This window comes from Hypanus sabinus, chromosome 21 (assembly GCF_030144855.1).
Source record: "Hypanus sabinus isolate sHypSab1 chromosome 21, sHypSab1.hap1, whole genome shotgun sequence".
Lineage (NCBI taxonomy): Eukaryota > Metazoa > Chordata > Chondrichthyes > Myliobatiformes > Dasyatidae > Hypanus > Hypanus sabinus.
In genome coordinates, this window is record NC_082726.1 from 9,575,236 (window position 1) to 9,596,218 (window position 20,983).

Consider the following 20,983-nt stretch of genomic DNA (forward strand, 5'->3'; position numbering starts at 1 on the left):
GTACTGTGTGTGAGTGCCAGCTGGGAGTGGGACTTGAATGTACAGTCGGCCAAGACTGAGGACAAGTGAGAGGGCCTGAATGGTCCTCAGTTTTCCTTGGATCACTCACCGGATCCAGAGGCTCCTCACAACTCAGGAATGAGGTATAAAACTTTGCTGCTTGTGGTCATTTTGTTACAAGAGCAAAGAAATGGGAAATTCATACTCCGACTGGAGATAACAACATTGCAGTAAAAGCGCTGAGATTCTTTGTCTGGTAAACTATCACTGCAAACAGTGGCCCATGGCTTCCTGTGTACAATATGAGGTGTGACTGGAGCCTCGCCAGGGCAGAACGGTCGCCGTATGTGTTGGCTGCAACGGACTTGGAGACGATTCGATGTGGCGGAACTGAAATGTGGAAAGATCCGAGGTTTGATTTAAAAGCCAAGCTGAATTGGGGAGCTGGGATAATTCAATGCGGCGGAATCGAGAGGAGGAACAATCAGAGGTTTGGTTGATTTAAGAGCCGAGCCGAATTGGGAAGCTTGGATGCTGGCCTTATCGAGGCGACAGAGCTGGAGGGTGAGGGTGAGGAATGACCCAGTTTAGATGATGTAAGCCAGGTTGAAATGGTCGGGGTGTCGGAGTTGGAGGCGAGAGACAGGCTGGTTCAACTCACTGCTCCGCGGCGTTTGTTGGGCCCTCTGAATCGGCTGCTGTGACGCCTGGCTTCGTGAACCTCAATGCTGGATGCTGTCTGCTTGCTTCAATGTTTGCACGATCTGTTTTTTGTGTCTCTGTCTGCACGCTGGGCGTTTGGCAGTCTTCTTTTGTTTTTACTGGGTCTGCTGGGTTCTTTGTTTCGTGGCTGCCAGCAAGGAGATGAATCTCCAGGTTTGACACAAAATGTACTTCGAACATTGCGACAACAATTAGCTCATAAAATACCTAGATTCAAGTGGGTGGCACCTGCTGCAGAAGATCTGAGAAGCTTCTAGAAAAATACAGAAGAATAGCACTAGAATTACTAGAGAATTTACTGAACAATTAGAGGTATATGAGTGATTATACAAACATACAATCAAGCATAAAAGTACCAGCAAGCATTCCAGATATTGTAGGCAGAGCGAGGCACACCTGTGTAGGTGCCAAGGTCACAGGTCAAGGTGGATCCTAGACAGAGTAGATGTCTAATAGTGGGAGAACCTGAGCAGAGGGCACAGCCTCAGAATAGTAGGATGCCCCCTTTGAACAGAGACTGGGTATTTCATATGAAAAAGTAGCTGTTCTACACTAATCCAACAATTCCTTGCCATTCCCTTTGTTGGGCTAACTTGGGGCACGTGTTGGTACTCGGGGTGACGGGGCAACCATGCTCGGCCGGGTCTAACTCACCGTTCCCTTTGCGAGCAGTGTTGTGAAGAGCCAGTCGGTGTTCAGTCGCGTGTGTGAGGCGAGGCGAGAGACGGAGGCGAGAGCACAGGAGGAGTCCACTGCACCCTTCCGGTAACTTCCTCCCGTTGGGTGGGTGTGTGTGAGGGTCTGTTGCGTCCTGTTGCCTTCGTTGGGCCTTGGGCCTACAGGTGGCACCCCAGTTACCCTTGTAGCCCTCTCTGGTGACCCCGAAGTTACACCAGTTTCGACGTGGAATGCCCTCAGTGAGGGAACACCACAGCTCACTGGGGTGAGCCGACAACCCCTCCCATTTAAAGAAATCTCTTCCCTGCGCAGTCTTATCGGACTGCCCTCCCCCCGGTGTCAACCGTGTCAGACTGCAACATACCCTTCTCTTCTGAACTTCAGTGACCATCGGCCACAGAGTCATACCACATGGAAACAGAACCTTCGGCCCATCTTGTCCGTGTTATCCTCTCACACTCAACCCCATTTGGCTCAAGTCCCTCCAAAACTTTGATTTCCTTTCTGAGTTGAAAAGTAAACTGTAAGTATACCTACCCCTGCCCCTGCAGTCACGTGAAGAAGGTAGTAACAGCTTACAGACGGGTGAGAATTGAATCGGGGTCACTGGCGCTGTTGAGCGTTACGCTAACCGCGGTACTGCCGTGCTGCCCTACGCAGCGAGTGGTCTTGGGGTGGGGGCTCCTCCTCCTGTTTGTCTCCACTGGTAACCGTGCGCCCTCTCCTTTCCATCAGTGCGACGTACAGCCTCCCGGACACCGAGGAGGAATGCGACGATCTGAGCCAGGGGCACGCGGCCTGGCAGACGAGGCGACGCTCCCAGTGCCGGGTCCTGGACACCCAGAGCCCTCCGGACGGCGGGGAAGGGGGCGAGGTCCGGGAAACCCCTGAGGAGTCCATGCCAGATCCCAGCGCTGGCAAGCCGATGGGTAGGAGCCCGGAGGAGAGCGAGGAGGAGGTAATGGAATTTGTCAGCAGCAGCCAGGAGCTGGAGGCAGTGAAGGTGAGGGGAGGGGAGACTCCCGAGGCCAGGACTCTTCCGGCTGCGTTCAAGGATGATGGGATAGAGATGTCGGATGTCACGGCGCCAGTGGATGCCAGCGCAAGCGGGCAGGCTGTGTCTGGGGACGGGCGCCCCTGCAGTCCCCTGGATCTCACGGTCATGCACACCGGCACCCAGACCAGCATCGCCATCAGCAGCCCTTCCCAGGAGGGCTGCAGGAAGCTCCTCTCCTGTGACGCCATGGTGCAGACGGAGGAGACGCCCGGGAAGCCCACCATGCGGTCGAGAAGCACGTCCTACCACGTGAAGCAGGGAGCAGATGATCAAAGCACTGAATCGCTTCCCAGTCAGGTAACCAGGCTGTCTGTCTTTTTTTAAATATAAAATTCATTTGATTCACAACTTTATTTCAACCTCGCCTACCAGCCCTTCCAGGAGAGCAGAGTGAGCAGAAGCTGGCTGCTCACGTTCGTGGTGGAGAGGCTGCCCTGAGACAGAGCCGAGTCTGCCCGCCAGCCGGCAGGTCCAGGTGCACCCTCGGATTTCCCCCCGATTCCCTTCCTCCCAGCGGGGGAGAGAGGCTTGGGGGTGCTGGCACTGAATCTGACCCCAATCCCAGAGACTGGGGCTGGCACTGAGAGCAGGGAAGGAGCTGACCGGTGCAGAAACTGGCACTGAAACAAAAATTAAAACCCTGCATACCTCTGTCGAGGAGTGAAGTTTCCCACTTATCAGATGTGTAAGGACAATTGGACAGACAGATCAGTAAAAGGTTAAGTGGAAGGGTCAGATTGATCTTTCTTTGAGTAGGTGAAAGGGTCAGCACAACATTGTCGGCCGAATGGCCTGTACTGTTCTGTGTTCTAAACCAGTTGTACGACACTGGAAGCTCGAGCTTCTGCACTGGGCATTGAAAATACACAGGACAGGAAATAGCCCCTGAAGCAAGGCAGGTTCACTCTAGAAAGTTCCAGAAAGGTGGCTGGTTCACTCAAAGCTCAAACTACGTGATCTCTTCTTTAAAGTAAACTGGAACCCGTATCGTTTAGATAAGGCTGGATTCGTTCCAAGAGCCCGTGCTGTCATGTTACACTGGTGATCAGTGAACCTGCCAGCCTGTGGGATGCTGGATCACTCTGGGGAAGCCCGTGCTGTCATGTAACACTGGTGATCAGTGAACCTGCCAGCCTGTGGGATACTGGATCACTCTGGGGAAGCCCGTGCTGTCATGTTACACTGGTGATCAGTGAACCTGCCAGCCTGTGGGATACTGGATCACTCTGGGGAAGCCCGTCCTGTCATGTTACACTGGTGATCAGTGAACCTGCCAGCCTGTGGGATGCTGGATCACTCTGGGGAAGCCCGTGCTGTCATGTTACACTGGTGATCAGTGAACCTGCCAGCCTGTGGGATACTGGATCTCTCTGGGGAAGCCCGTGCTGTCATGTTACACTGGTGATCAGTGAACCTGCCAGCCTGTGGGATACTGGATCTCTCTGGGGAAGCCCGTGCTGTCATGTTACACTGGTGATCAGTGAACCTGCCAGCCTGTGGGATGCTGGATCACTCTGGGGAAGCCCGTCCTGTCATGTTACACTGGTGATCAGTGAACCTGCCAGCCTGTGGGATGCTGGATCACTCTGGGGAAGCCCGTGCTGTCATGTGGAAGAGCGTAGAAACTCCTTACAGACAATGGGGGATTGAACCCGTATCGCTGGTGTGCCAGTGATTCAAATACAAAGCTAAATATTAGTCGGGCCTCTTGCAGAAGTCAAATAGTGCCCATGAGGCTCGGTTAACCAATAATGAATTAGAATTAAATCAGTACAAAGCAGGCCTGAAGTCACTACTTGTGGTTAGTAGGACGAGTCATAACCGTCCCTCCAATGGCAGTAACTCCGCAGAGACACTCAGTATGAATTGGATGGCTCAGCTTTTGGCACAATGCTATTACAGTGTCAGCACTGTGAGGAGTTTGAACATTCTCCCCGTTTCCTCCCAGTAGGGCGGCTTGCTGGGCTGGAACGGCCTCTATCAGAAAGGAAACCCTGCTGATTGCTGGTTGCCTTCGCGATTTAACCAGGCGGGTTCTTGTATTTCAAAGTCCAAAGTAAATTCTTTATCAAAGTACACGCACAACCCTGAGATTCATTTTCTTGCAGGCATACCTAGAAAAATCCAACACTAACCATAATGCAATCAATGAAAGGCTGCAGCAACAAGGTGTGCAAACTGCAAATTCAAAAATAAATAATAATAAATATAGAGAACGTGAGATGTAGAGTCCTTGAAGATGAGCCCATTGATTGTAGGAACACTTCAGTGATGGGGCAACTTGAGTGAAGTTATTCCCTCTGGGCCTGATGGTTGAGGGGTAAGAACTATTCCTGAACCTGGTGGTGTGAGTCCTGAGGCTCCTGTACCCTCTTCCTGATGGCAGCAGCGAGAAGAGAGCATGACGGGGCTGGTGGGGTCCCTGATGGTGGATGCTGCTTTCCTGCGACAGTGCTTCATGTAGATGTGCTCAGTGCTGGGAAAGGCTTAACCTGTGATACACTACTTTTGTAGGATTTTTCCATTCAAGGGAATTGGTGTTTCCATACCAACCAGGCAATATACTCTCCACCGTACACCTATAGGAGATTGTCAAAGTTTTAAAAGTCATGCGAAATCTTCACAAACTTTGAAGTAGAAGTGCTGCTGTGCTTTCTTTGTGTTTGCACTTAAGTGCTGGCCCTCTGAAATATAACACCAGGATTTTAAAGTCCTCTCCACCTCTGATCCTCCGATGAGGACTGGCTCGTGGACCTCTAGTTTCCTCCTCCTGAAGTCTATCATCGTCTCCTTGGTCTTTGGACACTGAGTGAGAGCTTGTTATTGGGGCACCGCTCGGCCAGATTTTCACTGGCCGCCCTATAAGCTGATTTGTCACCACCTTTGATTCAGTCAACAACAGTGGTGTCATTAAGAAACTTGAATATGGCATTGGAGCTGTACTTATCCGCACAGTCATAAGTGTAAAGTGGGTAGAGCGGGGGCTAAGCACACCGGCCTGTGGTACACCTGTCTGGAGGAGATTGTTGCCAATCTAAACTGACCAGGGTTGGCTACTGAGGATATTGACACCAAGGTCTTGAAGCTTATTGATTAGTTTTGAGGGGATGATGGTATTGAATGCCGAGTTGCAGTTGATAAGGAGCATCTTTGCTCTAGGTAACACCTTGTGTCTGTCTTGGTTCACGGTTCCATTAATTTTCTGATCTCTCCCCCTCGCCACCCGAAACGCCGGTGAAGGAGGAGGACGATTTTGAGCTGCCAGCCCCTCCGGCCGGTTGTCACCTGCGCAGGCACGTCCGGACGATCAGGGAGGTGCGGACAGTGATAACCCGGGTCATCACGGATATCATGTATGTGAACGGGCAGGAGGTGGACCGGAAGGTGATGGAGGTGAGGAGCTGGCGAGGGCTATGGTCGGGCAGCGGCTGTGGGGAGGCCACTTGCAAAGGCTGACAGGTGCTCAAAGATCACGACAGCACAGAAATAAGCCTTTCGGCCCATCTAGACCATGCCAGTCTGGTTTCCCACCTAGTCCCATCTACCTGAACTTGGAAAATATCCCTCCATAACCCTCTCATCCATGTATCTATCAAAACTTCTCTTAAATATTACAATCGAACCTGCATCCACCTCCTCTTGTCCACATTCACACTACCTTCTGAGCGAAGAAGTTCTCCCTCATGTTCCCCTTAAATATTTCACCTTTCACCCTTAACCTACAACCTTTAGTTCTGGCTCATCCAGTCTGGGGGAAGAAAGTCTTCATGAATTCACCGTTAATATTATTTACATTGATAAGATCTCACCCCTCCCCCATGAGGAGAACTGAGTAATAAACAGCTGTAGGGTTCCTGACAATTAGAGCCGTGATTCCCTGTCCCAGGGGCATATCGCTCCCTGCTTTGAAACTCTGGATGTTAATTCCTCAGTTTTCCAGCCTTGCAGGGGACGAAATTTCTGCCCATCTCTGCCCTTTTGCGGGGGACCCTTCACAATGACGCTGTCCCCGGGCTTGAGGGCTTTCTGAAATAGTGAGGCTAGTTTTTTTATTGAGGCAGTAGAGGGTGCCAGCTATGGCCTTCTGGGCAGCTGGGGGAAGTGGAGGCAATGACCGGGTCTGAGAGGCTGTGGAAGAGACCTGTGAACAGATCCGTTCGGTGCGGGCAGAAGGCTTTAGTTTAATGGCACCGTGCTTTGAAGGGCCTGTACATTACCGTGTCGTACCAGACGCGTGGGGAAGGTACGTAGTCGCAAATACAAAGGATTCTGCTGATGCTGGACATCACACAGTGCTGGAGGACCTCAGCAGGTCAGTCAGCGTCTATGGAGAGGACTAAACGGTAGACTTTTCGGGCCAAGACCCTTCATCGGGACTGGAAAGGAAGGTACAAGAAGCCAGAATAAGATGTGGAGGGTGATAGGTGAGACCTGTTTCAGCGTACGTGACAATTAAAGCTCATCTTTTCCTTTATAAGTATACCCAATGTCAGTGAACTGTCTTGTTTTTTTATTTCAGGAGAGCGAGGAGCCGGTGCTGGAAAGTCGGGAGTACGAGAACGAGGGCTCCCCATCCCAGGCCACCGGCTCCCTGACCTCGGGAGACCTGGCTGACATCAGCTCCTTCTCCTCGAAAGCCTCCAGCTTGCTGCGGGCTTCCAGCGGGGCGAGCAGCGGTCTCTCGCTGGCACACAGCAGCAGCAGCGGCGGAGGGGCCGCGGGCCACACGGTGCACGAGAGGGGCAGGGGCAGCAGCGTCCCGCGAGGCAAGATTGGAGGGACCGACTCCCGGGAGTTCGTTGTGCCTGTGGGCAGAGGTTCACCGAGCAAGCTGAGGTGGGGCTGCCCGTTTTACCGAGCGCTGGGGTCTGGGAATCACTGCTTCCATCTTCGCTGCAGTCCCTCACTCTCACGTCCACAATCCAAACCTCTGCTACATCTCTCAACATCTACTCCTTGGGAAGCTGGGTCAGACACAATGAAACTCCACACACACCGTCCCATCACACACTCCCACCGCCAGATACTATGGAACTCCCTCCACACCGTCCCATCATGTACCCCCGGAGTCAGACACAGTGAAGCTCCCTCCACACCATCTCATCACACACTCCCACCGCCAGACACTATGGAACTCCCTCCACACCGTCCCATCATGTACCCCCGGAGTCAGACACAGTGAAGCTCCCTCCACACCATCCCATCACACACTCCCACCGCCAGACACTATGGAACTCCCTCCACACCGTCCCATCACACACTCCCACCGCCAGACACTATGGAACTCCCTCCACACCGTCCCATCATGTACCACCAGAGTCAGACACAGTGAAGCTCCCTCCACACCGTCCCATCACACACTCCCACCGCCAGACACTATGGAACTCCCTCCACACCGTCCCATCACACACTCCCACCGCCAGACACTATGGAACTCCCTCCACACCGTCCCATCACACACTCCCACCGCCAGACACTATGGAACTCCCTCCACACCGTCCCATCATGTACCCCCGGAGTCAGACACAGTGAAGCTCCCTCCACACCGTCCCATCACACACTCCCACCGCCAGACACTATGGAACTCCCTCCACACCGTCCCATCATGTACCACCGGAGTCAGACACAGTGAAGCTCCCTCCACACCATCTCATCACACACTCCCGGGGTCAGACACAGAGTGATTCTCCCTCCACACCATCACATCACACACTCCTGGGGTCAGACACAGAGTGATTCTCCCTCCACACCGTCACATCACACACTCCCGGGGTCAGACACAGAGTGAAGCTCCCTGCACACCGTCCCATCACACACTCCCGGGGTCAGACACAATGAAATTCCACCCACAACGTCCCATCACATACCCCCGGGGTCAGACAGAGTGAATCTCCCTCCACACCGTCCCATCACACACTCCCGGGGTCAGACACAGAGTGAAACTCCCTCCACACTGTCCCATCACACACTCCCGGGGTCAGACACAGAGTGATTCTCCCTCCACACCATCACATCACACACTCCCGGGGTCAGACACAGAGTGAAGCTTCCTGCACACCGTCCCATCACACACTCCCGGGGTCAGACACAGAGTGAAGCTCCCTCCACACTGTCCCATCACACACTCCTGGGGTCAGACACAGAGTGAAACTCCCTCCACACCATCACATCACACACTCCGGGGGTCAGACACAGAGTGATTCTCCCTCCACACCGTGCCATCACACACTCCCGGGGTCAGACACAGAGTGAAGCTCCCTCCACACCGTCCCATCACACACTCCCACCGCCAGACACTATGGAACTCCCTCCACACCGTCCCATCATGTACCACCGGAGTCAGACACAGTGAAGCTCCCTCCACACCATCCCATCACACACTCCCGGGGTCAGACACAGAGTGATTCTCCCTCCACACCATCACATCACACACTTCTGGGGTCAGATACAGAGTGATTCTCCCTCCACACCGTCACATCACACACTCCCGGGGTCAGACACAGAGTGAAGCTCCCTGCACACCGTCCCATCACACACTCCCGGGGTCAGACACAATGAAACTCCACCCACAACGTCCCATCACATACCCCCGGGGTCAGACAGAGTGAATCTCCCTCCACACCGTCCCATCACACACTCCCGGGGTCAGACACAGAGTGAAGCTCCCTCCACACCGTCCCATCACACACTCCCGGGGTCAGACACAGAGTGAAGCTCCCTCCACTCCATCCCATCGCACACTCCCGGGGTCAGACACAGAGTGAAGCTCCTTCCACACCGTCCCATCACACACTCCCGGGGTCAGACACAGAGTGAAGCTCCTTCCACACCGTCCCATCACACACTCCTGTTCCTCACTTGCACGCTGCATGAGTCACATACGGAATGGAGCTCCCCTGGTTCTCATTTTCACTGGTACGTGCCCTGTTGCTCGGTCTAGTCTGATACCCCACCGGTGGTGGAAGGAATGACCACTGTTATCAGTGGTGTTTCCCGGTTCGAGCTGCCCATCTGCCCGTGACGTATGTTCACCTTCTGGATTTCTGTTTTTTGCTTTTTTTGGAATTTACCGTCAGCCCGCGGAGGGTCGGAGCCCACAACTGGTCACCGAAGCACCTGTTGTCCGGTGTGGTGGAGAGCGACGAAGCTTCTGTGAACACCAGACCCGCCCCACGGAGCCCGGCTCCCCGGGGCCGAGGAAAGAGGGGGCGGCCCCCCATCCGCTCCACGGTCAGCAGGTGAGTGGGGCTGCTGTGTGTCCCCAGGAGATAAATCTGGAGCTTGTAGTTCTCGTGTGGTCCACTTGCATCTCCCTGTCTCAGTGTTCCAGTTCCTTGCTGCCCATCGAGATGATCCTGTTGCCCACGTTAGGACCACATCCTTCTAAACCTTGCTTATTGAACAGCCCATCTAACTATCTCAAACATTTCCCCTCTCACCCCTATTCCCCTCTGATGCTCCTAATAATCAAGCTGTGCTTTAAACGTACCCACTGACTTGGTGTCCACAGCCGTCTTTGGCAATGAATTCCACAGTCACCACCCTCTGACCAAAGAAATGCCTCCTCGTTTCTAAAGAGACGTCTCTTTGTTCTGTGGTGGTGCCCTCTGGTTGTAGCCTCTCCCCCACGATAGGAAACATGCTCACTCTACCGGGCCTTTCAATGTTTGGTAGGAGGCAATGAGATCCCCTCCGCATTCTTCTAAACTCCAGCAAGTACAGGCCCAGAGCCATCGAATGCCCTTCGTGTGACATTTCTGCGCCATACTCGCGAACCTCCTCTGGACCCTCTCCAATGCCAGCACATCCTCTCTTAGATACGGAGCCCGTAACTGCTCGTAATGGTCCGATCAACTGCTTATGACCTGGACTGAGCCCAAGCCTGGTGGTCTGCCTGACCTGGAAGAGGTGGGAACGAATCTTGGAGATGACAGTTGGGTCTCTGACCTGGCTGTGAGGGTGACTGACTGATGAAAATGACGTCTGCTTTGTGTGTGGTTCCTCCACAACTGAGGCAGGAACCCGGGGCTCGATGCGTCCTGGGCGATTCCCACTGCCGGCCTCTTGAGTGGAGGTATCGGGAGCCCAGCGTAGGGGAGGAGGAAGGAGCTGGCCGTGGTCCTGCCTAGTGTGTATGTACCAGTACTGAAGTGTTAACTGCCTGTGGGAGCTTGCTGTGCAGATACCGCCCGCACTCCCGCCTCACAGGGAGGTTCAGGTGAAGAGATCCTGGGCTCGGAAAATCCAAAGACTCCCCCCTCACTCTCACCCCTGCTCTGTGAGTTCCAGTTCCAGTGCTGGGTGGTGGGAGCGAGCTTGTAGAGGGGGTGTTTCGACCCTGGCTGGGAGGGTCTGCCTGCCTCGCTGGCCTGATACAGGATTTCACAGGGGAGCTGTCAAGGGACTAGTCCCACAGAGGACTGACACCAGTTCACAACGTGTCCTGGGGGCCCTGTGGTGCTGACAGAGCGAGGAACGGGTATGAGGTCAGAGTAGCGATACTGGAAAACAGTGTAACGGAGAAATGTTCCATTCACTACATACTCTTGTGTCCATCCCCCACCCTCTTTCCATTCTGACCATTCCTACCCCTCCCTGTTCATGATCCACCCCCTCGCCCCTCCCTCTCCATCACCCACCCCACCCCTCCCTCTCCGTCATCCTCCCCCTCGCCCTTCCCTCTCCGTCATCCTCCCCCTCGCCCTTCCCTCTCCGTCATCCTCCCCTCGCCCCTCCCTCACCATGATCCACCCCCTCACCCCTCCCTCTCCATCACCCACCCACACCTCTCCCTCTCCATCCTCCCCCTCACCCCTCCCTCACCATGATCCACCCCCTCACCCCTCCCTCTCCATCACCCACCCCCACCCCTCCCTCTCCATCAACCTCCCCCTCGCCCCTCCCTCACCATGATCCACCCCCTCGCCCCTCCCTCTCCATCATCCACCCCCACCCCTCCCTCTCCGTTATCCTCCCCCTCGCCCCTCCCTCTCTGTCATCCTCCCCCTCGCCCCTCCCTCACCATGATCCACCCCCTCACCCCTCCCTCTCCATCACCCACCCCCACCCCTCCCTCTCCATCAACCTCCCCCTCGCCCCTCCCTCACCATGATCCACCCCCTCGCCCCTCCCTCTCCATCACCCACCCCCACCCCTCCCTCTCCGTTATCCTCCCCCTCGCCCCTCCCTCTCTGTCATCCTCCCCCTCGCCCCTCCCTCACCATGATCCTCCCCCTCGCCCCTCCCTCACCATCATCCACCCCCTTGCCCCTCCCTCTCCATCATTCACCCCCTCGCCCCTTTTTCTCTGCCCCCTCCCACCCCCATTTTGCCCCCACTTCCCCCCAGGGAGATGATGCACACTCTGCACCGTGCGCGAGGAGAGGACACCTCCAGCGCCACGTCCTCGGAGGAGCAGTGCATCCCCATCGCCGCCCAGCCCCCTGACAAGGCAGCAGCGTCTTCACTGCCCCGCTCGGGCTCGCCCGAGATCCCTCCCCTGCAAAACCTGTCCCCCGCTGACCCCAAACTGCCCTCCTCCCAGAGCAGCAGCTTTGTGGGGCTGCGCGTGGTGGCCAAATGGTCGTCCAATGGCTACTTCTACTCGGGGACCATCACCCGCGACTCGGGGGACGGCAGGTACAAGGTGCTCTTCGACGACGGCTACGAGTGCGAGGTGCCAGGCAAGGACATCCTGCTGTGCGACCCCATCCCCGTGGAGACCGAGGTGACTGCCCTGTCCGACGACGAATACTTCAGTGCTGGTACGTGGCTCCGTTCCGAAGCAGGCCGCGCCAGGGAACTGAGATTAGAGACCTTTAGCACAGAGGCAGATAACACCACAGTGCAGAAACAAGCCCTTCAGCCCATCTATCATCGACCTGCACCCAGACCAGTGCCCTCCCACACACCTTCCATCCATGTAGCTATCCAAACTTTTCTTGAGTGTGGAAATCAAAGCCACTTGCACCGGCAGCTCGTTCCACACTTACTCCACCCTCTGAGTGAACAGGTTCCCCCTCAGCATTTCACCTTTCACCCTTAACCCATGACCTCTAGTTCTAGTCTGAGTGAAAAAAGCCTGTTTGCATTTAGCCCACCTGTACCCCCGTTGTTAGTGTAGAACAGTACAGCACGGCACAGGAACACCCACCATGTGGTACTGAACCAATTAAATTGGCTTCAAATTCCCAACTAAACTAACCCTACTGCCTGTACAATGTCACTATCCTTTCACTTCTTACACAATTATCTTCCTTTCTTGTACGTTCTACCTGCCTCCAGCACCAGCCCTGGCGGCTCATTCCAGAAGCCCACTGCCCCTCACAACGCCTTTGAACTTCTCAGCTTCAATGCGTGCCCTCTGGGGTGAGACATTTCGAGCTGGGAAACTTGCACCAGCCCTCTCATCAGCGTACCCAGATCTTCCCTCGGCCTCTGCCGCTACAGAGCAGCCCAGATTTTGCCAGGCAGGAATGACGGGCTGCAGAGGCTGGAAATTTTGAGGGGTGGGGTGGGGTTGGAAGCAGAAAGTGCTGGAAACACTCGGCCGGTCAGGCGGCCTCTGAGGGAGGGAAACCAGAGGCATGTTTGTGGTCAGTGCTTCTTCATAGAAACCGGGGGAAGGTGAAGATTGTGCAAGTGCGGAGGGAGTACGGGAGTACGGGAGGAGAGCGGACAGAAAAGCCCCTTCACCTGAGGTGTTACCCCTCCCTGGACACCCCATACAAGACTGCTCCCCCCCTCCCCACTTGACCATCTGTCACCTGCAGGTATCGTGAGGGCCCACCGGAAGGAGCCTGACGAGTTCTTCTACTGCATCGAGAAGGAGGGCGTGCAGAAGTGGTACAAGCGCATGGCGGTCATCCTCTCGCTGGAACAGGGCAACCGCTTACGGGAGCAGTTTGGCCTCGACCCCTGCGAGCCCAGCACGCCACTGGCCATGGCAGCTGACATCAGCTTGGGTGAGTGAGGCTTGATCTCCAGCCCCCCCCCCCCCCGTACCCTTTCTGTCGTCCTTGACCTTCTGTGCCACAGTCCCAGCAGAACCACCCAAACCAAAACTTCCAAACAGCACTAATCATTACCGCATCCTTCTTTAACCTAGTCCTTCCTCCCTCTCTCTCATGTCTCCTCTCCTCCCTTCCTCCATCTCCCTCTCCCGCACCCCTCCTCCTCCTGTCCTCCATCTCTCTCTGTCCCACAGCCCCCTTCTGCCAACCCCACACCTTGCTCTGCCTCTGCTCCCCGTCATCACCGTCACTATCTCCCTCTGGCCCCACACCCGCATCCCCCTCGGTGCACCAACCCCCCCCCCCCATCTCTCTGCCTCTGCTCCCCCGCCATCACCGTCACTATCTCCCTCTGGCCCCACACCCGCATCCCCCTCGGTGCACCAACCCCCCCCCCCCATCTCTCTGCCTCTGCTCCCCGTCATCACCGTCACTATCTCCCTCTGGCCCCACACCCGCATCCCCCTCGGTGCACCAACCCCCCCCCCCCATCTCTCTGCCTCTGCTCCCCGCCATCACCGTCACTATCTCCCTCTGGCCCCACACCCGCATCCCCCTCGGTGCACCAACCCCCCCCCCCCATCTCTCTGCCTCTGCTCCCCGTCATCACCGTCACTATCTCCCTCTGGCCCCACACCCGCATCCCCCTTGGTGCACCCCCCCCCCATCTCTCTGGCCCTGCTCCCCCGTCATCACCGTCACTATCTCCCTCTGGCCCCACACCCGCATCCCCCTCGGTGCACCAACCCCCCCCCCCCCCCATCTCTCTGCCTCTGCTCCCCCGCCATCACCGTCACTATTTCCCTCTGGCCCCACACCCGCATCCCCCTTGGTGCACCCCCCCCCCATCTCTCTGGCCCTGCTCCCCCGTCATCGCCGTCACTATCTCCCTCTGGCCCCACACCCGCATCCCCCTCGGTGCACCAACCCCCATCTCTCTGCCTCTGCTCCCCCGCCATCACCGTCACTATCTCCCTCTGGCCCCACACCCACATCCCCCTCGGTGCACCCCCCCATCTCTCTGCCTCTGCTCCCCCGCCATCACCGTCACTATCTCCCTCTGGCCCCACACCCACATCCCCCTCGGTGCACCAACCCCCCCCCCCCCCCATCTCTCTGGCCCTGCTCCCCCGTCAGACAGACCAGGTGAGGAGACCAGGGGAGAAGGGGAGTCAGCTGGAGAGATGCAGTGCCAGCGCATGCATGCACACTCACACTCACAAACAGAGACTAACCCTCTTCTTCCTCACGAGGCTACGGAGATCTGATGTCCCCGTCAATCCTTGCCAGTTTGTATCGATGCACCGTAGGGAGATAGGGAGCACCTGATCCGAATGCACCACGACTTGCTCTGCCTGTGACTGCAAGAAACTGCAGAGAGTTGTGGACAAGCTCGGCGCATCGGGAAAACCAGCCTCCCCTCCATGCACACTGTCTATACTTCACTTCCTCGGTTAAGCAGCCAGCGGAATCAAATACCCCAGTCACCCCAGACATTCTCCCCCCCTTCCCTCTCCCATCGGGTAGAAGAAACAAAAGTCTGAAAGCTCGTGCCACCAGGCTGAAGACAACTTCAGTGCTGCTGTTATTGAGTGGTCCCCGAGCAGACTCTTGGACCTTGCAGTCTATGATCTTGCATCTCACTGTCTGCCCGTACGGCCCTTTCTCTGTAGCTGTGACACTTTACTCTGCTTTACCTTGTTCCCCCTCAGCGCACTGTGCAATGATCTGATCTGTAGCAGTCCGCTGGATGTATTTTTCACTCTATCCCGGTACTTGACGATAAGATTCCAATTCCACCTGTGGTGACGGGGGATTGAACTTGCGCCCACAGATAACCTGGTGGAGGGGAAGCGAAAGCGGCGGAGTAACGCTGGGGCCAGCACCCCGACGAGGAAGCAGGCGGAGAGCCCGAGGGCCCCACCCCTCACGGGCAAGAGAAAGCTCCTCAGTTCAGACGAAGAGCGGTCGCCAGCAAAGCGCGGACGCAAGCCAGGCTCCGGGAAATCCGGTAACGTTTGGTAGCCCAGCCGGGTTTGTGGGAGTAGTGACTTTGGCCAGTTCGCACACGCTCACATCAGGCGATATCTTTGGAGCCAAAACAAAAGGTTGTTGGGAGTTGGGGGAAGAGGGCATGTTGGCAGGTGAGGGGGAAGGGGCTGAAGAAGAAGCAGGAATCCGTGAGGAAAGGACAGTGGACCATGGGGGAAAGGGAAGGGGGGCAGCAGAGGGAGGTGAGGAGAGGAGAAGGGGTAAGAGGGTCACCTGGGCCAAAAGCAGGCAAATGGAACCAGCTCAAGCTGGCACCTTAGTGGGCACGGAGGAGTTGGGCTTTGAGGTGCTGTCTGATTCCAGTGAGGTGAACGGATGGTTTCTGTGCTGTGTGGTTCTGTGGACGTGTCTGAACTGTGGTGTCCCTCCTGCAGGGAGCGCGAAGCCAAGCATCTTTGCAAGCCCCTCTGAGGGGGACACGTCCGGCGGGTCGGGCCCATCTGTGGAAGCCCAGCACGGACCCCTGCCGAAGAGCCCCACCCTCTTCGTGGGGTATGCCTTCATCCTCACCGCAGCCACTGAATCTGACCGACAGACAAATAAGCCCCCCCACCGTGACGGGACGCTCAGCAGTGAGGAGGAGGAAGGTGAGTGCAACTCTTCCTTATTGTCCATCCGAATCCTGAGTGAGGGTTAGGGAAGGGGAGTTCCTGTAGAGCGGGGAGCAGGACAGAGGTGCATGGTCGTAGGGAGGGAGAGGGAACACGTACGGAGGGCAGAGAATTGGGTGGTGGGGAAGGAGAGGGTCTCCACAGGATTTTTACCCCTTTCAGAACTTTGTATACCTCTACCAAATCTCCCCTTAATCTTCTACGTTACAAGGAGTGAAGTCCTAACCTATTCAATCTTTCAGGACCTCCAGACCCAGCAATATCCTTGTAGGTTCTCTCTGTACTCCTCCAACCTTGCATACCTCTTTCCTGTAGGTAGGTGACCAAATTGGGCCTCACCAGTGTCTTCGACTTCAACATTATATCCCATCTCCTATGCTTGCCACTTTGATTTCTGAAGACCAGTGTGCCAAAAGCTTTCGTTACGACCCTATCTGCCTGTGCTGCCACTTTTAATGAATTATGGACCTGTATTCCCAGAGTCCTTTGTTCTACCCCAGTCTCCTCAGTGCCCTCCTGAGTAGGACTGAGTAGGACCTGGTAGGTCCTACTGAAGTACAATACCTCGTACTTGTGTACAGCTGCCACTTCTCAACCCGTTTCCCCGGCCGGTTCAGATCCCACTGCCAGCTCTGATGGTCTTCCTCGCTGGCCATTCCAACCCCAATCTTGATGTCATCCGCAGATTTGCTGATCAATTAACCACGTTGTCCGGATCGTTGATGTAGATGTAAAGCAACGACTGTACCACAGACCTCCAGTCGGAGAGGCAACCATCTACTAGCACTCTCGGGCTTCTCCCTCAAAGCCAATGTCTAATCCAATCCTGACGAAGGGTCTCGGCCCGAAACGTCGACAGCGCTTCTCCCTATAGATGTTGCTTGGCCTGCTGTGTTCCACCAGCATTTTGTGTGTGTTGTCCAATCCAATTTACTACCTCATCTTGACTGCAAGTGACTGAACCTTCCTGCGGGACCTTGTCGATTGCCTTACTAATGTCCATGTAGACAACTTCCACTGCCTTGCCTTTAGCATCTTTCCTGGTATCTTCCTCAAAAACGGTTATAAGATGGGTTAGACATGACCGACCACACAGGAAGCCATGCTGACTATCCCGAATCAGTCCCTGTTGATCTAAATACTCATGTATCCAGCCCTTCCTTTATCTTCCAATATTCGAATACCTTCCAATAACTACTGATGTCAGGCTCACCACCTATAATTTTCTGGTTTATTTTTTTAAAGCCTTTCTTAAACAGCAGAACAACATGACCTGTCCTCCAATCCTCTAGAACCTCACCTGCCAATACGGATGATTAGAATACCTCTGCTAGGGCTCCTGTAATTTCTGCCTCCCACAGGCTCTGAGGGAGGGAGTGTCTCGTCAGGCCCTGGAGACTTATCCACCCTAATTTGCCTCTGGTCAGTAAACACCCCCTCCTCTGTAATCTGTACAGGGTCCGAGCTCACTGCTGCTTTGCTTCATTTCTATAGCCTGTCTTCATCTTCCAGGTAAATACAGATGCAAAAAATCCATTCACAATCTCCCCATCTGTTTCGGCTCCATGCATAGCTTACCATTCTGATCTCCCCATCTGTTTCGGCTCCATGCATAGCTTACCATTCTGATCTCCAGAGGAGCTAGTTTTGCTCTTAATGTATCTGTAGAAGCCCTTAGGATTCCCCTTCACCTTATCAAAGAAGGTAATAGCGAGCCTTCCTGATTTCCTCCTTAAGGTGTTCTCTTGCATTTCTATACTCCATAAGCACCTCATTTGTTCCTACCAGCCTATATCTGCTAGGCAACCCCTTTTTTCTCTTTAACCAGGACCTCAATATCACTTGAAAACCAAAGTTCCCTACACTTGTTGTCTTTACCTGTCATTCCGATGGGAACATACAAGTTTTGTGCTCTCAGAGTTTCGCTATTGAAGGCCTCCCCCTTACCGAGTACACCTTTGCTTGAAAACAGACTCTCCCAATCCACAGTTGCCTGATCCTTTCTGATACCATCAAATCTGGCCATTCTCCAATTTAGAATCTCAGTCTGTGGGCCAGACCCATCATTTTCCGTATTTACTTTGAAACTAATGGCATTTTGATCTCCAGACGCTGAGTGATCACACCTCACCTATTCCTGGTGAACGTTGTGGGCATGCTGTGTTGGTGCTGACACTTGTGACCCATCCCCTTAGGTTAGAACATACGGTCAGAGACTATTAGGTACACTTGTTCACACTCGTTAATGCAAATATCTAATCAACCAATCATGTGGCAGCAACTTAATACATAAAAGCATGTAGACAAGGTCAAGAGGTTCAGTTGTTGTTCGGACCAAACCTCAGAAAGTGGAAAAAATGTGACTTTGCAGAATGATTGTTAGCTCCAGATGGGTAGGAGGAAATCACAGGAACTGGTGATTTCCTGGGACTTTCACGCACAACTGTCTAGAGTTTGCAGAGGATGGTGTGAGAAACAAGAAACGTCCAGCGAGCAGCTGTTCTGTGGGTGAAACAGCTTGTTAATGAGAGAGGTCAGAGGGGGACGGCCGGACTGGTTCAAGGTGACAAGAGGGTGACAGGAACTCAAATAATCACGTGTTATTATTTAGGAGCATCTCTGAATGCACAGCACATTGAACCTCGAAGTGAATGGGTTCCAGCATCAGAAGACCATGCCAGTTTCCTCTCCAGTATCTGATAAAGTGGTCACTGAGCGTAGAGTCGGAATCAGAATCAGATTTAATATCAGCAACGTGCAGTGTGTTGTGAAGTTTGTTGTTTTGCGGCATCAGTACGTTGCAATACATAGTAATGAAAACTATACATTACAATAAGTATATACAGTGCCTATAAAGAGTATTCCCACCGCCCCGGAAAGTTTTCATGTTTTATTACATTGAATCACAGTGGATTTAACTTGGCTTTTTTGACACTGATCAACAGAAAAAGACTCTTTTCTGTCAAAGTGAAAATAGATCTCTACAAAGTGATCTAAATTAATTACAGATATAAAACACAAAATAATTGATTGCATAACTGTTCTTCCCCTTTAATGTGACACACTAAATCATGACTGGTGCAGCCAATTTGTTTTAGAAGTCAAGTAATTAGTTAAATGGAGATAGTTTTTGGAGACCCATGAGCAGTCAAGGTGTTTCAATTGGTTGTAGTAAAAATCCACCTGTACCTGCAAGGTCCAACTACTGGTGAGTCAGGATCCCGGCAAAAACTACGCCACGAAAACAAAAGAAAACTCTGAGCAGCTCCGCAAAAAGATTTTTGAAAAGCTGAAGTCAGGAGATGGATACAAGAAAATTTCCAAGTCACTGAACATCCCTTGGAGTACAGTTAAGTCAATCATCAAGAAATGGAAAGAATATGGCACAGCTGTAAATCTGCCCAGAGCAGGCTGCCTTCAAAAACCGAGTGACCAATGCAAGAAGTGGACTAGTCAGGGAGGCCACCAAGAGACAAATGACAACTCCGAAGGAGTTACAAACTTCGGTGTCTGTGATGGGAGAGACTGTGCATACAACAACTGTTGCCCGGGTGCTTCACCAGTCACAGCTTTATGGGAGAGTGGCAAAGAGAAAGCCACTGTTGGTCAAAACCTCACATGAATTCTCAGCTAGAGTTTACCAGAAGGCATGTGGGAGACTCTGAAGTCAACTGGAAGAAGGTTGTATGGTCTGATGAAACCAAAATTGAGCTTTTTTGCCATCAGACCAAGCAATATGTTTGGCAAAAGCTAAACACCACACATCATCAAAAACACCCCATCCCTACTATGAAACATGGTGTTGGCTGCATCATGCTGTGGAGATGCTTCACTGCAGCAGGCCCTGGAAGGCTTGTGAAGGTTGCGGGTAAAATTAATGTAGCAAAATACAGGGAGATCCTGGAGAAAAACCTGGTGCAGTCTGCAAGAGACCTGCAACTTGGAAGATTTGTTTTCCCGCAAGACAACAACCCCAAGCATAAAGCCAAAGCTACACAGGAATAGCTTAAAAACAAGTTCGTGTCCATGTCCTGGAGTGGCCAAGTCAGAGTCCAGACCTCAATCCAATTGAGAATTTGTGGCTGGCCTTGAAAAGGGCTGTTCACTCATGATCCCCATGCAATCTGACAGAGCTTGAGCAGTTTTGTAAAGCAAAATGGGGAAAAATTGCAGTGTCCAGATGTGCAAAGCTGATAGAGACCTATTCACACAGACTCAAGTCTGTAATTGCTGCCAAAGGTGCATCTACTAAATACTGACTCTGAGGGGGTGAATACTTCTGCAATCAGTTATTTTGTGTTTTATACTTGTAATTAATTTGGATCACTTTGTAGAGATCTGTTTTCACTTTGACGCCGAAGAGTTTTTCTGTTGATCAGTGTCAAAAAGCCAAATTAAATCTAGTGTGATTCAATGTTGCAAAACAATGAAAGGTAAGAACTTTTGGGTGGGGGGGTAATGAATATTTTTATAGGTAGTGTGTATAAAAATAAATAACTCTTGTAAAAAGAGAGGGGAAATTTCTGATTAAGTGTTCAGCGGTCATTGTCCATTCAGAAATCTGTTGGTTGGGGGGGGGGGGGGGGGGCGGGAAGAAGCTGTTCCTGAAAAGTTGAGTGTGTGTCTTCAGGCTCCTGTACCTCCTCGCACGGCCCATGGTGGGGCTGGCTGAGTTTACAACTTTCTACTGTTTTTTTTCATCCTGTGCAGTGATCCCTCCATACCAGACAGTGATGCAACCAGTTAGGATACTCTCCACGGTACATCTGTAGAAATTTGCAAGAATTCTCCTCAAACTCCTGATGAAATACAGCCGCCGGCGTGTTTTCACTGTAATTGCGTTGATACTT

General features: G+C 53.4%; 1 protein-coding gene across 5 annotated transcripts in view; it reads left to right on the forward strand.

Moving 5' to 3' along the window:
• tp53bp1 (tumor protein p53 binding protein, 1) overlaps positions 1-20,983 on the forward strand; it is a 76,456-nt gene that overhangs the window by 49,182 nt on the left and 6,291 nt on the right. For 4 of the 5 annotated variants that reach the window (XM_059945957.1, XM_059945958.1, XM_059945959.1 and 1 more), the window contains 9 exons: positions 1,396-1,488; positions 2,137-2,755; positions 5,699-5,851; positions 6,978-7,294; positions 9,535-9,696; positions 11,807-12,222; positions 13,231-13,422; positions 15,305-15,481; positions 15,897-16,109. In XM_059945957.1, coding sequence (XP_059801940.1) covers positions 1,396-1,488; positions 2,137-2,755; positions 5,699-5,851; positions 6,978-7,294; positions 9,535-9,696; positions 11,807-12,222; positions 13,231-13,422; positions 15,305-15,481; positions 15,897-16,109 — 2,342 coding nt within the window. Of the gene's footprint in view, positions 1-1,395; positions 1,489-2,136; positions 2,756-5,698; positions 5,852-6,977; positions 7,295-9,534; positions 9,697-11,806; positions 12,223-13,230; positions 13,423-15,304; positions 15,482-15,896; positions 16,110-20,843; positions 20,966-20,983 lie in introns of those variants that run through there. The other variant, XM_059945961.1, reaches the window with a different exon arrangement.